General features: G+C 37.7%; 2 protein-coding genes across 2 annotated transcripts; both read left to right on the plus strand.

Moving 5' to 3' along the window:
- The first annotated feature begins 12,342 nt into the window (after positions 1-12,342).
- LOC108169726 (uncharacterized mitochondrial protein AtMg00810-like) lies at positions 12,343-13,368 on the plus strand. Its single transcript, XM_017323595.1, has one exon. The coding sequence runs from the start codon at positions 12,343-12,345 to the stop codon at positions 13,366-13,368; it is 1,026 nt and encodes a 341-aa protein (XP_017179084.1).
- A 2,463-nt stretch (positions 13,369-15,831) lies between these two features.
- LOC103416757 (F-box/kelch-repeat protein At3g06240) lies at positions 15,832-17,141 on the plus strand. The gene has a single exon (XM_029097876.2). The coding sequence runs from the start codon at positions 15,832-15,834 to the stop codon at positions 17,047-17,049; it is 1,218 nt and encodes a 405-aa protein (XP_028953709.2). The 3' UTR covers positions 17,050-17,141.
- The last annotated feature ends 285 nt before the right edge of the window (positions 17,142-17,426 follow it).

The following is a 17,426-nucleotide window of genomic DNA, read 5'->3' on the forward strand; positions in this document are numbered from 1 at the left end:
TTTTATCTGAATACACCCTATCGGGCTTTTTCTTTGCAAGCTCGGGCATACCTGTTTTGCTCGACTCTCATTTTCTTATTTCCTTAATACTAACATGTGCCATCATAGGTTCTGTTGCCAAGTAATCACCCTCCATTGTGGCAGGTTGATTAAGCTCAGTACAAAACATGGCAGATAGAACATATGTCATATTTACATGGAAGTTCCTAGGTTCAGGTAAACACTATTTTTTTTCCCCCAATATGGTTCATGAATTCATCCAACCATGTCTGTGCTTCTTTTGGCAACATTAACTCAGGCAACCCTTCCTCTCAGGTTATACCTCTGCATCTGCTCTAGGACTTCACAAAAAGTATCAACCAACAAAGGTGAAGGCATTCTCTTTTTAGGCAAGATAGTTCCAAAACATATTAGTTATGAACTCCATCTTGGGGTTGGCTTCATTACCATACCATCTTGAGCTCTTCTCAAGATTCTGTACATTCCAGTATGAAAGCTTTGTGACACATGATCTCCCTCTCCTTCAATCTTACTATTAGCCCTCACTACCTCCTTTTTGATTCTCCATTGAAATTGATTTCTTCCCTCATAAGGTACTTTCTCAAACTTCACATTTTTAGAGGTTTCTAATGTGGCAGGAACTTTTAGTGAGTTCATATGGGCTTTGTGCTGCCTCTAGACTCTCCTAATCATAGAAGCTCCCATTTCCTTGATAGGTCTCCCATCTTTTCCAACTACATACCATTTCTGCCCAAGTTGAGCAGAATCCTTCTTGGTGACTGGGGATATTAGGTTTTTTGTTCTTCCCTTCATTCTAACATTACCACCTTCATAACTTTGCTGGAGAGGCTTAACCTCCACCCATTATTGTATTTTGGCTTCTTTATCTCCACCTCTTTTGAGGTTTCATGGTTTCAGAATACCGTAGATAAGTTTTTTGGTTCAGAATCTCTTCCTAACCTTCGGAAAACATTTCTGAAGGTCTCATTCTCAGCTGCCTACATGATGCTTCTGTGGGTTTCTTGCTCTTCTTTCTTTCTTCTTTTGATCAACTTTTGATCAATGATAGCTCCTTATGCTCGTACCTCTAGCTCACATTCACATTGGCACTTATTACACAACACCAGCCCTTTAACTATGGATGCTTTGGGTTTATGAGGTAGCTTCATAACTCATTCTGTAGGTCTATCCACTTGCCTTCTTTCTACCTTTACTTCCCAAGTGGCTTTTCCCTTTCCTTTTTTAGCCTATGTTAAGTTGATCATGTTTATTGGGGCCTCTGGGAAGTTGATCATTCAGCGGAGTCGCTAGGACTCTACCTAATGCCTTGGAGTAAAGTGATGGTGGAACCCTGCTCTATCTGATACATCTCCGCCTGTAGCTGGTGTGTCCATGACCGAACTTTGAAGGTAGCAACATTCAGATAAACTTAACTCTGATCCTAAAAAATGAAGGTCCCACCGTTTGCCTTAACTAACCGTCTAAGAGGCAACAAGTTCCCCTTGAGGATAGGTTGTTATCCAAATAGCATGCCTTTTGTAGTAAGCTGCATTACATACCGTTTGGTCTTGATCAATGTGAGGTCACCTCTAATGTTGACATGAAAATGTTTCAGATTAAAATGTTCCCCTGGTGATTTGAATCTTCTTCATATCAGGCACAGTCTTTTGAATAGAGCCGAACTTCAAATTTTCACAAAGAAATATGGACATTCAATAACTTAAAGTGAAAAGCAACTCAACAAGATTTCCAAGCAGACCAAGAATGAAGTAGTTCACTTACCATTAATAAACTCAATCGGGATGCAACTCAAGCGAGAATTAGGATTCCCACTCTCTGCTGATCTTTAGTGTCCTTAGACTACTCCTGATCACCTTTGCTTGAAGATCTACCAAAGCTCGTTGATGGTTAGCTCCCTAGAACCTGCTCAAGTTCCAGAACCCATCATCATATGCACTGCATTCAAGGAACACTGAACATGAGCGCATCTCATGGAGCAGATAGTCAATATTGTTTAAGGTTAATCTCCATTTACTGCCATGAAGTTTCATGTTTTTCAACATTTGGTACATGAAGTTTTTTTTCGTCCCAGAGTCATACCTAAAATGTTAATTTTGGGACAGTCTCATACATCCGTTAGTCTGGCTATTAAATAAGTCATTAATTGATGATGTGGCATCCAAGTTGAAAATGATTGAGCACCACGTGTCAATCTGGGTCCATGTAGATATTAAAAATAAAACAATTAAATAAAATTAAAAAAACTAAAAACTGGTATAAAAAATTTAAAAAAACTTTAAAGTTACAAATATGGAATTGTAGTTTGTCGGACTTGTTAGTTCCTTGAGGGGCCTTTAATCTCCCTTTCATCCCAGTCCTCAAAGCTGGTGGATGGAGGTTCGGAACATTTGTGGATGGAGAATTCGAATCGAGAATCTAATTGAGATTTGGTTCATATATTGAGGATTAGGGGAAAGAGATGGGTTAGGTTGAGAGGTGGTGGTGAAGGGCTGGTATTGCCGGCGTCGAGACGGGAGAGTAATGGGTTTTGCTCAGCGCCAATCTCTCCCTTCATCTCTTTGTTCTTCTTCATTGCTTCAGTCCTGCCCTCCGGTGCTTCACCAGCCTCTCCCTTTTGCATTGATAACAAATAGAGCGTCAAGTCCTTTTTTCAGTGCCCATTCATCGATCCAATCTTCATTAGCCATCATTGTTCTTCGCTCATTGCCATTCCATTTCGGGGCAAGTTGGGTTTTTAATGGGTCGTCTTCCCTGTTTGGTTACTGAGAAAATGCCTGAGAAAGATGATGGGCTGAGTGGGCGTCGGGACAGGAGAACAAAGAGATGGTAGCGCTCAGTAACTCCTTGAAAATATGAGCAGGCTTGAATGACGACAGATGGCAGAGCAATGGGTTTTACTCAATGCCAAACCCTCCTTCCCTTTGATTTCGACTTCTTCGGTGTGTGAGTTCGAAGCCGATTTCCCCCTTTCTCTCTTCTATAAAGGACTTCGTCTTCTATTTCCTCAGCGACACCGCAGCTTGCTTCTGCTGCTCTACGAATTCGAAGTCTTTTTGTGTTTTCATTTTGTGTTTGTCGAAATCGAAGTTGACTTCAAATGAGTAGGAAAGATTTTGGGAATTAGGGATGTCAGGATGGGTTTGCTCAACTTTTTGAAAACTCAAAAAAAATTTGGGAGTTAGGGTTTTTGCAAAAGTTGGAGAGAGAATGGAGGGGTGGTGAAGAGGTTGGAGGAAAGGGAGATGGGTCAAGTATAGAGGGTTTGGCGGGGGCAGAGGAGAGAATGGTGGAAGGGGTTGGATAGGAGTGGGGGTGCTGATGAAGTTGGATTGTAAGGTGGTTGGCGATTAGGGTTGATTGCAGAAGTGTGGTTGGGGGATTGAAAGGTTGGGCACGGGTGGGGATTCTGGGGAAGACGAAGGGGATATGGGTAATTTTTTTAATTTTTTTAATTTTTTACTTTTCTTTAAATAATTATTTTTAAATTTTTTTAATTTCCACGTAGACCCCTTAATGACACGTGGTGCCCAGTCATTGTCCACATGGGCGTCACCTCATCAGTTAACTGTAGACTTAACAATCAGACTAACGGATGTATGTGACTGTCCCAAAATTAACACTTTAGGTATGACTCGGGGACAAAAAAAACTTCATGTACCAAATGTTGAAAACCACGAAACTTAAGGGTAGTAAACTGAGATTAACCCTATTGTTTATTTTATTAATGTACCTAAATATATGTATAAACTTGTCATAAACTTTCATGCACTCATGTGCAAATATGATCATCACACTATCAAAGTTTATGAGCTAAAGAGTGAAAAAAAACATGGGACATGTGAGTCTCCCACAATAAAGGAGGAGAATGATTACTTTGAAGTAGTGATCAAATTGTACAATATACCAAGAAACAAAATGTCTCTGAAATCCTCTCAAAGGCGAAGATGGAATCGGAGGGGAAAATCAAGACACAGGTGGAAAGGTACCAACACCAAAACTCATGTGCCAATTCGGATTGCTAGCTTCCGTTCTTAGTCTTGTTGCAGATGATCAAATTCTACACTTACCACATTTTTTATAACACATTTGTACCATCTTCTTAATAGAGTATGGCTAATCAACATATAAGGCTTTGATCTATTTAGATAATGGTATGAAAAATGTGATTTAAGTAGCATTTTCGTTCAACAACTAAGATTGTGATGACTTAATTAGTTAAGGTCACTTGTTGAGTTTTAAGTGTTTGTTTGTATTATTTCTTCATGGGGAAACAACTACACAAGGATACAAGATATATAGGGCAAAGAGTGATCAACACACTGATCACCCTTGAAACACTCATACACAGCAGCTCCATAAAACATGAAGCATAAAGTAAGGTAAGGTAAAAAGCTTCTAACCACCCTAGAAGTATGGGAGAGAGGATACAAGATATAACTAGAAGTAAGGTGACAACTACACCTTAATCATGAACCTAACCAATAGATCCGGATACCAACTTTTGACTTTCAATACTCCCTTTCAAGCTGGGTCCAGAATGTTAATGGAACCGAGCTTGGATAGAAGACGATTAAACTGATTTGGAGGTAATGGTTTGGTGAAAATGTCAGCTAACTGATCAGCACTCCTTGTGTAGAGAGTTTTAATAACTTCAGTTTGCACTTGAGCACGGACATAGTGATAATTAAACTCAATATGTTTTGTTAGTTTGTGGAACACTGGATTGGATGCTATGTGCATTGCAACTTGATTATCACAATACATTGACATAAGTTGCTTTGTTTGAAACCCCAAATCACTCAATAGACCTTTAAGCCATATTAATTCACGTGTTGTGGATGTTATCGATCTATACTCAGCTTTTGCACTCGATCTTTCAATGACACTTTGCTTCTTACTCTTCCATGTTACTAGATTACCTCCCACAAACATGCAATAACCTGTGGTAGACTTTCGATCTATTTGGTTTCCTGCCCAATCAACATCACAGTAACCAATAACTTAAGTGTTATCATTCTTCTTCATAAGAATGCCTCTTCCAATCGATCCTTTGAGATAACGAAGTACTCTCTTTATAAGGTTGAAGTCCACGGCGTTCATCTTAGCAATTGGAGCGAATGTTTCCTTGTAATCCACGACGTATGTTTGAGTGAATCCTTTAGCCACCAACCTAGCTTTGTGCCTTTCAATAGATCCATTTGAGTGAAATTTGATCTTGTAGATCCACTTACTACCAACTGCCATTTTTTCCGGTGGAAGTCTAACTACATTCCAGGTGTTGTTATTAGTGAGAGCACGAAGCTCTTGCTCCATGACATTTCTCCAAACTTCTTGGTAGCTTGCTTCTTGAAATGTTTGAGGCTCGCAGTGACTGGTGATGGTTTTCAAATAGGCAGCATGAGATTTTGAAACTTTCTGGTAGGACATGAACCCATTGATTGGATGCCTTGCTAAATAAGTCACATAATCTTGAAGCCTTGTAAGAGGATGCCTAGCACGCATTGGATTTCTTTTGCCTTGGACCTATTGTGTTTCTTCAGTTGAGCTTTTTGGCTCTTCATGAGGAGATTCTTCATTATGCATCTATTGGTCAGGATTGTGATTACTAACTTGAGTTTCACTAGCTGCAACAGGAGCATTAAGAAGTTGTATCTCGAAGGATAGTTCTTCAGCCCTTGGTAAGGGAAAAAACTCAAAGCATGACTCCCTCTGTGACTGATCATCTGACAGCTTGTTGAAAAAAAAGGTTAGTTTCATTAAATCGTACATCCCTTGAAACTACAACTCTCTTTAACTCTGGACTATAGCACTTGTAACCTTTTTGAGTAGACGAGTAACCAAGAAACATGCATTTGCTAGCCCTAGGGTCCAGTTTATCCCTATGCTGTGATTACATATGAACATAACATATGCATCCAAAGACTTTAAGATGTGACAGACTAACATCCCTTCCTTTTAACACTTCTATTGGAGATTTGAACTCCAAGACTCGACTTGGTAATCTGTTTATGATATATGTAGTTGTCATGACCCATTGGGACCAAAATCTTTTTTGGTACATTCGGTACATTCATGTGCAACATTAGAGCTCTTGTTTTTTCAAGTAGATCACGATTCTTTGTCTCGGCTTGGCCTTTTTGTTGTGGAGTACCAACACAACTGGTTTGATGCAAAATTCCATTACTGCTTAAATATTGTTTTATGATGTGTGACATATATTCCGAGCCATTATTAGATCTCAAGGTTTGGATTTGGGAATTGAAATGATTTTTGACAAGATTATGAAAGTCTATGAATGCTTCAACAACTTCACTCTTAGATTTGAAAAGGTATAACCAAGGAACTCTCGAGAAATCATCTATGGAAGTTACAAAGTACTTATACCCATCAAAAGATTCAAAAAATGGCCCCCATACATCGTACAAGTTCAAAAACTTGTTTGGTTTTATTTGAGGATGAACCAAAAGGTAACCTAGTGGCTTTACAAAAATGACAAGTATCACACTGGATAACTTCTTTACACATATTTGGGAACAATCTTAACAAAATAGGCTTGGAAGGATGAGCAAATCTTTGATGCCACAAGGTTTGGCCCTGACTTAGGTTAGAGTTGACTTGAAATCCTTTGGGAAATGAAGTCTCATTGGATAGGTAATACAAACCATCTAAAAAAAAACCTTCACCAATCTTCTTATTGGTGATACAGTCCTACAAAATGGCAGTGTAAGGGAAGAAAGTAACTGAACAGTTTAATGCATGTGTGATGTTTCCAACTGAGAAAAGTTGAAAAGGAAATGAAGGAACGTACAAGGCTTTAGACTCTATATTGTCAGACACTAGATGTATTTTTCCCGTTCTTAGCACTTTAGCTTTCTCCCCATTAGCAATTGAAACATGTGAAGGTGTAGGAAGTTTTTTAAAATCATGGAGCTTGTAAAATTGGTTTGTCATGTGATCTGTGCCACTGGAATCTATGACCCACAAATCATGCAATTGATATATATTTAAAGTAATTTTGAAGGTTGTCAATGTACCTTGCATGTTGTCCTGAGTGAGCTTTTTAGAGTTAGCTAGAAAACCTGCAAACTTTCCTAGCAAAGCAATTGAGTTGCCATTTCCAGAGGTCTTAGCTTCATCACTTCAGTGACTTCCTTCTTTAGTTGAAGGTACGCAATGAGCTCATTTATAAGTGTGGTGGGATTGGAGGTACAATTCAAAAGATTCTCTAAGCTTCTAGTTGACAAGGATGAGGCATGATTAGCTTTGTAACTGGTAAACTGAGGCTTCTTCTGAATAAACCTTTCATTTTTTCATGAAGTTTGGTTTGAGCTTAGGGTGAAGGATCAAACAATGATCCCTCATGTGTCTGGTGGCATCACAATGTTTGCATTTGAGATAAGGATTTCTCCCCTTGTACTTCTTATCACTGGAGAAGTATTTCTTATCACTGGAAAAGTAAGCCCTAGCTTCCGAGGTAGTTGTTGTGGTACCAGTGTTCATAACCTTTTTCCTCACTTATTTCCCTTGAATTGTTGTACAAACATTTGCAAAGGTGGGAAGCTCTGAATTCATGAGAATATGGCTATGCAGATCCTCATATTCAGACCCAAAACTAAAAAGAAACTGGAAGATTTTGTCTTCTTTAGCCGTTTTAAGAAGTAGGTTTGAGTTTGTTGTATGTGGACAATATACCTCCAACTCATTCCACATACCTTTTAGACTTCCAAGAAGCTGATGCTCACGATATCTCTTTTAAGTTGAAACACCCAGGCTGCATTATGCTGATTTCCATACAACTTTTGCACGGACTTCCATAGCTAGTAGGATGATTTGGAGTAGCTGAATATCTCATTTATCATTTGCTCCATGGAATGAACAACTGATATTTGCTAAGCCAAGATTCATAAGTTGAAGAAGAAGCATCAGGGGCTTCCATACTTCCATTTATGAACCTTAGCTTTGATCTTCCTCCTAGGGCAAGTGAAACTGCCCTCGACCATGGTAAGTAGTTGAACTCATTTAGAAGCACAAAATTCAACCTTTGAATTGGATTTGCATCGATCTCCGGTTGATTTTGGTGACTGGCTCCAAGTGAGTAATCAACCTCAGACTTGAGGATAGGGTTTTCATCAGCCATGGAAGAATGCTTGAAGAACAAAGCAACAAGTATCACAGAGACAGGTTATTCCCACTCTGATACCGTGTTAAGTTTTAAGTGTTTGTTTGTATTATTTCTTCATGCGAAAACAACAACACAAGGATACAAGATATATAGGGCAAGAAGTGATCAACACACTGATCACCCTTGAAACACTCCTACATGGCAACTCCATATAACAAGGAGTAGAAAGGAAGGTAAGGTGAAAAGCTTCTAACCACCCTAGAAGTATGGGAGAGAGGACACTGTAAGGATGATAAGGGTCAAGATGTTGCCATGCGTCAATAGATTAGGCAGTATAGTTGTTAGTTTGTTAAAATATTGGTTGCTTATGGAGTAAGTAATGTAACTAGTGTAAGAGGAGATAATATGCTTGTATTAAGAGTTAGTCAAGAAATATATCAGAAATTCTCTCTCACTTTGTTTCCCTTTCTCTCTCTGTCTCTTTATCTTCTTAAATACTCAATCACTATTGATGACCTTGAAGCTATGTTCTTGATATTTCTACATGGTATCCTTACCGGTGATGGGGCATTCTCTTTGTTCCTGAATTCTTTTGCTTCGATTCTCTCTGCTTCTGTTTATGGTATGAAATTTCTATCGGTCTTCTTTTATTGAGCTTCTTCTCACTCTGGCAGATATCTTGACCTCTTGCATATATGGTGTTTGATGAAATGTGTGTGAAGAAATAGTCCTTCTTAATCTGCTATCTACATAAATTTGTCCTTTGCATTGTTCTTCTGTGTTGATTTCGTCACGAACAAGTCTCACTCCAACCCTAATTTCTTCAAGAGTTCAAGAAAATATGATTACTGCTGCACAATTACAACTTGTCCAGTCTCCAATTACGAATCTTGTGCCAAATGTTTCTACTTCTGTTACTGTGAAGCTTGATGATACGAATTACTTGGTTTGGCATTATCAATTACGGTTGTTGCTCGAGAGCCATGGTATTCTTGGATTTATGGATGGCTTCAAATTATGTCCTTCTAGGTTTGTTGATGAACCCGATAAAGAAGGTGTTGAAACTGAGCACTATCATTGGTTGTATTAGTGCTCATGAAATCTGGATCAACCTGAGAGATAGATTTTCTACTGTCACAAAAGCTAGTATCTTTCAGATGAAGCTTGAGTTACAAAACATTCAAAAAGGCTCTAAGTCTATTTCAAAGTACTTTCAACAAATTAAGGATGTTCGTGATCATTTGTCTGCAGCTGGGGTTTCATTTGAAGATGATGACATAGTAATTCTTGCTTTAAAAGGTTTACCTTCTGAATATAATACTTTCAGGACAGTGATTCGAGGGCATGAAAATGTGATCTCCCTTAAAGATTTCCGAGCTCAGCTACTTGCTGAAGAAGCTACAATTGAGAATAATCAGTTTTCTGGTTCCTTTACCACTGCCATGCTTGCTCAGGGTAATTAGTTAAAGGGCAAAGGTCTTATGCTTGAAGAAGGCTTTTCCCACAACAATGGATTCTCTCCACCTCATTCAGGTCCATATCATGGATGTTCTTCTAATCAAGGGGCTTCTTCGGGCTCTTACAATACTAATGGTCCTCATTATAATTCTGGAGGTTTCAGGGGTTTCACAAAGAATAGAGGATGAGCTCGGGGCAGAAACAATTACAGTTCCCATTTTCGATTCTCTAGAAATAACAGCCCTGAGATTCTTTGACCTGCTCGACCTCACATCTCCACTTGTTCTGAACATGGCAATGGTGTACCTACCTGTCAGATATGTAATAAAAGAGGTCATTTCTGATTGCTTTCAGAGGCATTCTTCCACAACTGGGCCATCTTCCTCTCTTCAATGTCAAATTTGCTGGAAATTTGGCCATTCTGCATTGCAGTGCTATCACAGGGCAAACTTCTGATATCAAGGCCGATCACCACCTTCTTCCTTACCTGTTATGCATGCTAACTATCAACCTTTTGCACATCTGGAACAATTTTGGATGGCTAACACTAGTGCTACCTCTGATATGCCAACTATCATCTCACCACGGCTACTCCATTCATTGGTACTGATACTATAATCACTGCTAGTGGTTCAGGTTTGCCAATATCCCATACTGGCAGTTCATTCTTACATGTTCCTAAGTATGCCTTTCAGTTAAAAGACATATTGCATGTTCCTCAAATCTCACAGCACTTGATCTTTATTTATAAGTTGTGCAAAGACAACAATTGTCGATTTATCTATGATGAATTTTGTTTTTGGATTCAAGATAGGATCACAGGGACAATACTGCTGTAGGGACTGAATCAGTCACAAATTTCATTTTTCTGTTGATCACTCTAAGCATGTATGTATTTCCTGTATAGAAGGCAAATGTACTAAGCTACCATTTTCTTTTCCTGCAAATAAGTCAACTAAACCCTTTGAGGTTTTGCATAGTGATGTGTAGGGACCATCACCTACTATATATGTTGAGGGATACAAGTTTTATGTCCTTTTCATTGATGAATGTACCAAGTTTACCTGGATATTTCCTTTAAGAAATAAAAGTGAGATGTTTCAAGTATTTGTGCATTTTCATGCTTTTCTATCCAACCAGTTTTCTACATCTGTTAAAATCTTTCAAAGTAATGGTAGTGGTGAGTATTGTAGTACTCGTTTTCAACAATTTTTGTTAGATAAAGGCATTATTCATCAAAAGTCTTGTCTTCATACACCTGAACATAATGGCCTTGCTGAAAGAAAGCACAGGCACATTGTTGAAACTGCATTGACCTTATTAAGCACTGCACAATTACCTCCTCAGTTCTAGTTTCATGCATGTGCCATTTCTGTTTATTTGATTAATAGAATGCCTTGTTCCACGTTGTCTATGAAGTTTGCTTGTACTTGTCTTTTTGATAAACCTCCTACTTTGACACATTTAAAAGTTTTTGGGTGTAGTTGTTATCCCTTGCTCAAGCCTTACAATACCAACAAACTACAAACCAAAACCGTTCAATGTATATTTCTTGGTTATGCAGGTCAATACAAAGAGTATATTTGTTTTAATCCACTCTCAGGGAGGTTTTATGTATCTAGGCATCTTGTTTTTTATGAAAACAGTTTTCCCTACAAACACTTACTTGTCAAACCTTCACAGTGTTCTTCTGTTTTTGTCACACCACCATCTATTGCACCACTGGTCACAAGTCAAAATGTTGTTATTTCTCATAACACATTTGCATCTCATGCATCTTTACCCTTGTCTCAACCTACTAGAGCTTCAGAACTACATCAAAAAATTTCCATTAATGAAAGATGTAAATCCATTGGAAAATAAAAAATACGCATGTCGGATGAAATGGTTGTTGCTATCTGCTACAATAACGACTCATTAGTTTAACTGAATAACTAAGTAAAATAGATAGACATTTCTCTTCGTCTCAGGTCGACGGATCTTCTCAATTCAAAGATCCCCTATATGGATAATACACATTCCAGTTGACCGACTAATTTGAATTCCTTCATCAATCCATTAGTGCCTCTGAGTCCTTGGCCTCCCCAATTTGAGCCCCAGAGTTTTCTTCATCACCTTTCCCTATCCCTAACCCTATATCTCATGCTTCAGAGTCTTTGCCTTCTCTATCACTTACTGTACCTGCATCTTAATAATTTACACAATCTCCAGTCCCTGCTAATCTCGATTTTCAACCAGAAAATCTCACAATTGTTCTTCCAGTGCCTTCTGTGAGTTTACATCCCATGCAAACTCGGTCTAAAAGTGGCATTATTAAGAAGAAAGCCTTTGTGGCATCTATGTCCTCTGTTGAGCATTCAGATATTGAACCCTCATCCTTCAAAGATGCTAGTAAGGTTGCAGAGTGGCAGGTAACTATGAAAGATGAAATCGATGCCTTACATGGTCAACATACTTGGGATTTGGTTCCTCTTCCATTTGGGAAGAACTTGGTTGGTTGTAAATGGGTGTATCGGGTCAAGAAAAATCCATATGGGTCTATAGCCTGATATAAGGCTCGGCTAGTTGCTAAGGGGTATAATCAAGATGAGGGCATTGATTATGGTGAGACCTTTAGTCCCATAGTCAAGCCAACTATTGTCCGACTTATTTTAGCACTTACAGCTCAATTTCAATGGTCTTTAAGGCAGCTTCATGTAAAAAATGCCTTTTTACATGATGATTTACTTGAGGAAGTGTATATGTCACCGCCCCCTGGTTTTGGGAGTCCTCATCATCCTTCTGATTTTGTCATCAAGCTTCATAAATTTTTGTATGGTCTTAAACAGGCTCCAAGAGCCTGGAATGACAAGTTTACTAGCTTTCTACCAAGATTGGGATTTCAGGCTTCACTTGCTGATCCTTATTTGTTTGTCAAACACGCTTCTCTTGGAATTGTGGTCTTATTACTTTATGTGGATGATATAATCCTTACTGGTAGTAGTTCATCTGATATTGCTACTGTAATCTTGGAGTTAACCAAGGCATTTGATATGAAAGATATGGGACAGTTAAACTATTTTATGGGCTTGCAGATTTCTTATCATTCAAATGGTTTATTTGTTTCTCAGCAGAAATATGCTCGAGATTTGCTAGCTCGAGTGAACATGAGTAACTCCAAACTTTGTGCTACACCTTGTTTTCCGTATCATCGGCTCTTAAAGGATGATGGTGATCCATATCACAGTCCAGATCAATATCGAAGTATAGCTGGTGCCTTGCAATATTTGACTTTTACTTGCCCTGATATTGCGTTTGTCATTAAGCAATGTTGTCAGTTTATGCATCAACCTATGAATTCTCATGTCGTCGCTGTCAAGCGAATTCTTCGGTATCTCAGTGGTACTATTCATTATGATATTAATTTTCAACCTGAAAACTTATCTCTGCACGCGTATAGTGATGCCGATTGGGTTGGTGATCCCAATGATCGACGGTCAACCTCTGGCTATATTGTGTATTGTGGTTCCAGTCCTATTTCTTGGGCTTCCAAGAAGCAACATACAGTCTCAAGATCATCTACCGAAGCTGAATATAGAGCACTGGCCATAACAGCTCAGAATTATCCTGGATCCGACAGCTATTGTGTGATCTTCATGTACCTCTTTCTGCTCCTCCATTACTGTTATGTGATAATATCAGTGCCATTGCCTTGTCTTCCAATCCGGTATTTCATTCTCGAGTTAAACATATCGAGATTGACTATCATTTTGTCCGCGAAAGGGTGATTAGAGGAGACTTAGTTGTGCAACATGTATCTTCCAGGGAGCAATTTGCTGATATTCTCACTAAAGGCTTGTCTATTTCTATCTTTCATGAGCATTGTTCCAATCTCATGCTTGGTTCGAACAAGTATGAGATTGAGGGGGGATGTAAGGATGATAAGGGTCAAGATGTTGCCATGTGTCAATAGATTAGGCAGTATAGTTGTTAGTTTGTTAAGATATTGGTTGCTTAGGGAGTAACAGTAAGTAATGTAACTAGTATAAGAGGAGATAATATGATTGTATTAAGAGTTAGTCAAGAAGTATATCATAAATTCTCTCCCACTTTGTTTTCCTTTCTCTCTCTGTCTCTTTATCTTCTTAAATACTCGATCACTATTGATAACCTTGAAGCTGTGTTCTTGATATTTCTACAAATACAAGATCTTTACAAGATATAACTAGAAGTAAGGTGACAACTACACCCTAATCATCAACCTAACCAATAGCTCCGGATACCCACTCTTGACTTTCAATATCACTCTTTGCAGTGATCACAACTGAGCGTAGTTCATAGACTGCTCCCGCCCATTCAAACAACCATCACGATATTTATACCTCGCTAAAGGTATCCATTATTAAGAGCGCGCCCAGCTTGTACTGCTACTTAGATATATATATTACGATCAATTGCATCCCGCAGATGACCATTTTCATATGTATTAGATTGAATAATACAGAAGAGATTAAAAGATGTTAATCTATAATGAAGTTCAGAAATTGGGGGTGCATGGGAGGCTCCGTTAGGGCAGTGGCGAAGCCAGGAATTGTCGGGGGGAGGGGCGATTTTAAAAGAGTGCGTTAAAAAAAATGGCAACAACCAAATCCCTTTATATAGTAATGTCTTCCATAATTTATCAATATAAACAAATTACAATTGTTGTCGGCAATGTTGCATAATAAGCTCATTATCAATAAAAGCAAATACATCTCTCAATGTAAACAATCATGCTATCACTCAACCATTAATCTCTTATTTTGTTACGCAATGGTGCTTTCATAGTCGTTCCATTACGTAACTGTATAATGTAAGGAAAAAAAGGAAGTTTTAATAAAACATTCCGGTACGGTTTACTGTTAACGAAAAACCACATTTTTACCTTTTTCTGGTACTATTCACTACACCTTTATTTGTCATTTTTCATTAAAACTAAAGTTTTTTTAGACTTTTCGTTAGTTTTCCTTAAAAAAAAACTTATACTCTTAATCCTAGAGTAGACTATACTAATATGACTAATAACAAATCAAACCAACAATTCAATTAATCAATACTAATAATCATACAAAATACAAATGATTCAATAAACAAAAATTTAATTCAACTAATCAATATGAATAATCGTATACATTATTCAATAATTTAATTAATCAATCAATAATAAGGAATTCAATTTTTACCCTAAACAATTATTTCATTTTTTAATAAACATAAATTCATATCAATAATCAATAACCAATAACTATATTAGTTTATTACCCTATAATTTTATATCAATTAAACAAAATTAGTATTAAATAATCAATTAGAGTTTGAAATAATATAAATTTGGAAAAGAAAAAAAAAATCATCTCAAAATTGGGAAGGATGGCGTGGCGACTGAAATGGAAGGGCCAACGGAATGGGGTTGGGTTGGGGCACTAATGGAAAAGGGCACTAATGGAACTTGGTAATGGCGAATGGGGGGACGGGGTAATTGGCTAATGGCCCCAATATTTTATTTTATTTTTAATGAAGGAAGTAAAACGACATAGTTTTACTTCAAAAAAATTATTTTTTATAAGAAATAAACCATGCGCGCAAAGGGTGCCGCGCAGCAACAGATGCGAGAAAACCAAACCACCGTATTTTCCAGTTTCCGGCCGAACGAAAGGGGATTAGGACTCGCTCTTTGGGTTATTTTTCGGCAAGCGGAGGGGCGGCCGCCATCCTTCGCCCCTATGTAGCTTCGCCACTGCGTTAGGGTGTTTGAGGATGTGGTGTTGGTCTTTGAGGGTATTTTTGGAAGACTAGTGCTGAAATTCGAAAAGGTCTAAATTTTTTATTTTTAATTGAGTGTAGATAAAAATTGGGGTAAACTTAGATGAAAGGTGGTTATGTGATTGTATTTCTAATGATTTTTTATTTTTTTTTTACTTTATTGATTAAAACTCGTTTATGAATATGTGAATTTCCCTTTCTTAGTCAATTAAAATCATGTGATTTACACGTTGGTCCATATATGAATATTATGTGAATTTTATTTTCTTAGTTAATTTAATGTAGAATTAAAAAGTAAAAATTGAATGGTCATATTTGTCGCAATAAAAAAAAAATAAAAATAGAAAAATTTGAACGTATGATGCTCCATAAAACTCGCATGCATTAGTAACATGGAGTTTGATTTAGTTTGTCTCTCAAACTGGTGGTGTTCTTTTATGTGTATATATATGTGTGAAGAATTTATGTGGAATAAAACTGCCGAGATGTCCCAGGTGCATGAAAGTGAAACTCCTGAAGATAAGGTGGTCGAAATCCTGTGTAGGTTGCCACCCAAGTCTCTGATGCGATTCAAATGCATACGGAAGTCTTGGTGCACTCTCATCAATAGACCAAGTTTTGTGGCCAAACACCTTAACAATTCTGTGGACAACAAACTCTCATCCTCCACTTGTATCCTTCTCAACCGTTCTCAGGCTCACATTTTCCCGGACCAGAGTTGGAAACAAGAAGTTTTCTGGTCCACGATTAATCTTTCCATTGATAGTGATGAACACAACCTTCATTATGATGTTGAGGACCTAATTATACCGTTTCCATTGGAAGATCATGATTTTGTACTGATTTTCGGTTATTGCAATGGGATTGTCTGTGTAGATGCAGGGAAAAATGTTCTTTTATGCAATCCTGCAACGAGAGAATTTAGGCAACTTCCGGATTCATGCCTTCTTCAACCCCCTCCCAAGGGAAAATTTGAATTGGAAACGACTTTTCAAGCATTAGGATTTGGCTATGATTGCAATGCTAAAGAATACAAGGTTGTGCGAATTGTGGAAAATTGTGAGTATTCAGATGATGAGCAAACATTTTATCATCGTATAGCACTTCCTCACACAGCTGAGGTATATACCACGGCTGCTAACTTTTGGAAAGAGATCAAGATTGATATATCAATTAAAACCTATCATTGTTCTTGTTCAGTGTACTTGAAGGGATTTTGTTATTGGTTTGCAAGCGATAACGAGGAATACATACTTGCATTTTATTTAGGTGATGAGACATTTCATATAATACAATTGCCTTCTAGGAGAGAATCCGGTTTTACGTTTGATTATATTTTTCTGCGAAATGAATCCCTTGCTTCTTTTTGCTCTCCCTATAATCCAAGTGAGGATTCTAAATTATTTGAAATATGGGTAATGGACGACTATGATGGAGTTAGCAGTTCATGGACAAAACTCCTAACTGTTGGACCCTTTAAAGGCGTTGAGTATCCTTTGACACTTTGGAAATGTGATGAGCTTCTTATGCTTGCATCCGATGGAAGGGCTACCTCTTATAATTCTAGTACCGGAAATCTTAAGTATCTTCATATTCCTCCTATTCTCAATAAGGTTGTGGATTTTGAAGGTCTTATTTATGTGAAAAGTATTGTTCCACTCAAGTGAGTTGAGGGAGAAGTTCCATTTTCTCCTATTTAATTTGCATGAATGATAAAAGGCTTGAGTTTGCTTCTTTTAATTTAATTCGCTTTGTGGCATTTGTAATTTTTTTGCTTATCATGGGCTGCATTTAGTTTTTGTGCTTTCCAGATTTTATAATGTTATTTTATTTGAATGTTATGATAACTATTTTCTTCAGAGTTAATTGATAATAACAATTCCTTTATGTTTTACTTCTACCGTAGCAGTGCAAACTTTTATAAGTAAAATACGGGGTGCTAAAAGGTTATTTGTAGCCTTTATCCCCTAACTATAGTTCATAAAAAGGGAACAAATATGTTATGTGAAACAATACGCATACGTCTATTATTCGACAACTTTGC

The sequence above is a fragment of the Malus domestica genome, chromosome 17, assembly GCF_042453785.1.
Source record: "Malus domestica chromosome 17, GDT2T_hap1".
Classification (NCBI taxonomy): Eukaryota; Viridiplantae; Streptophyta; class Magnoliopsida; order Rosales; family Rosaceae; genus Malus; species Malus domestica.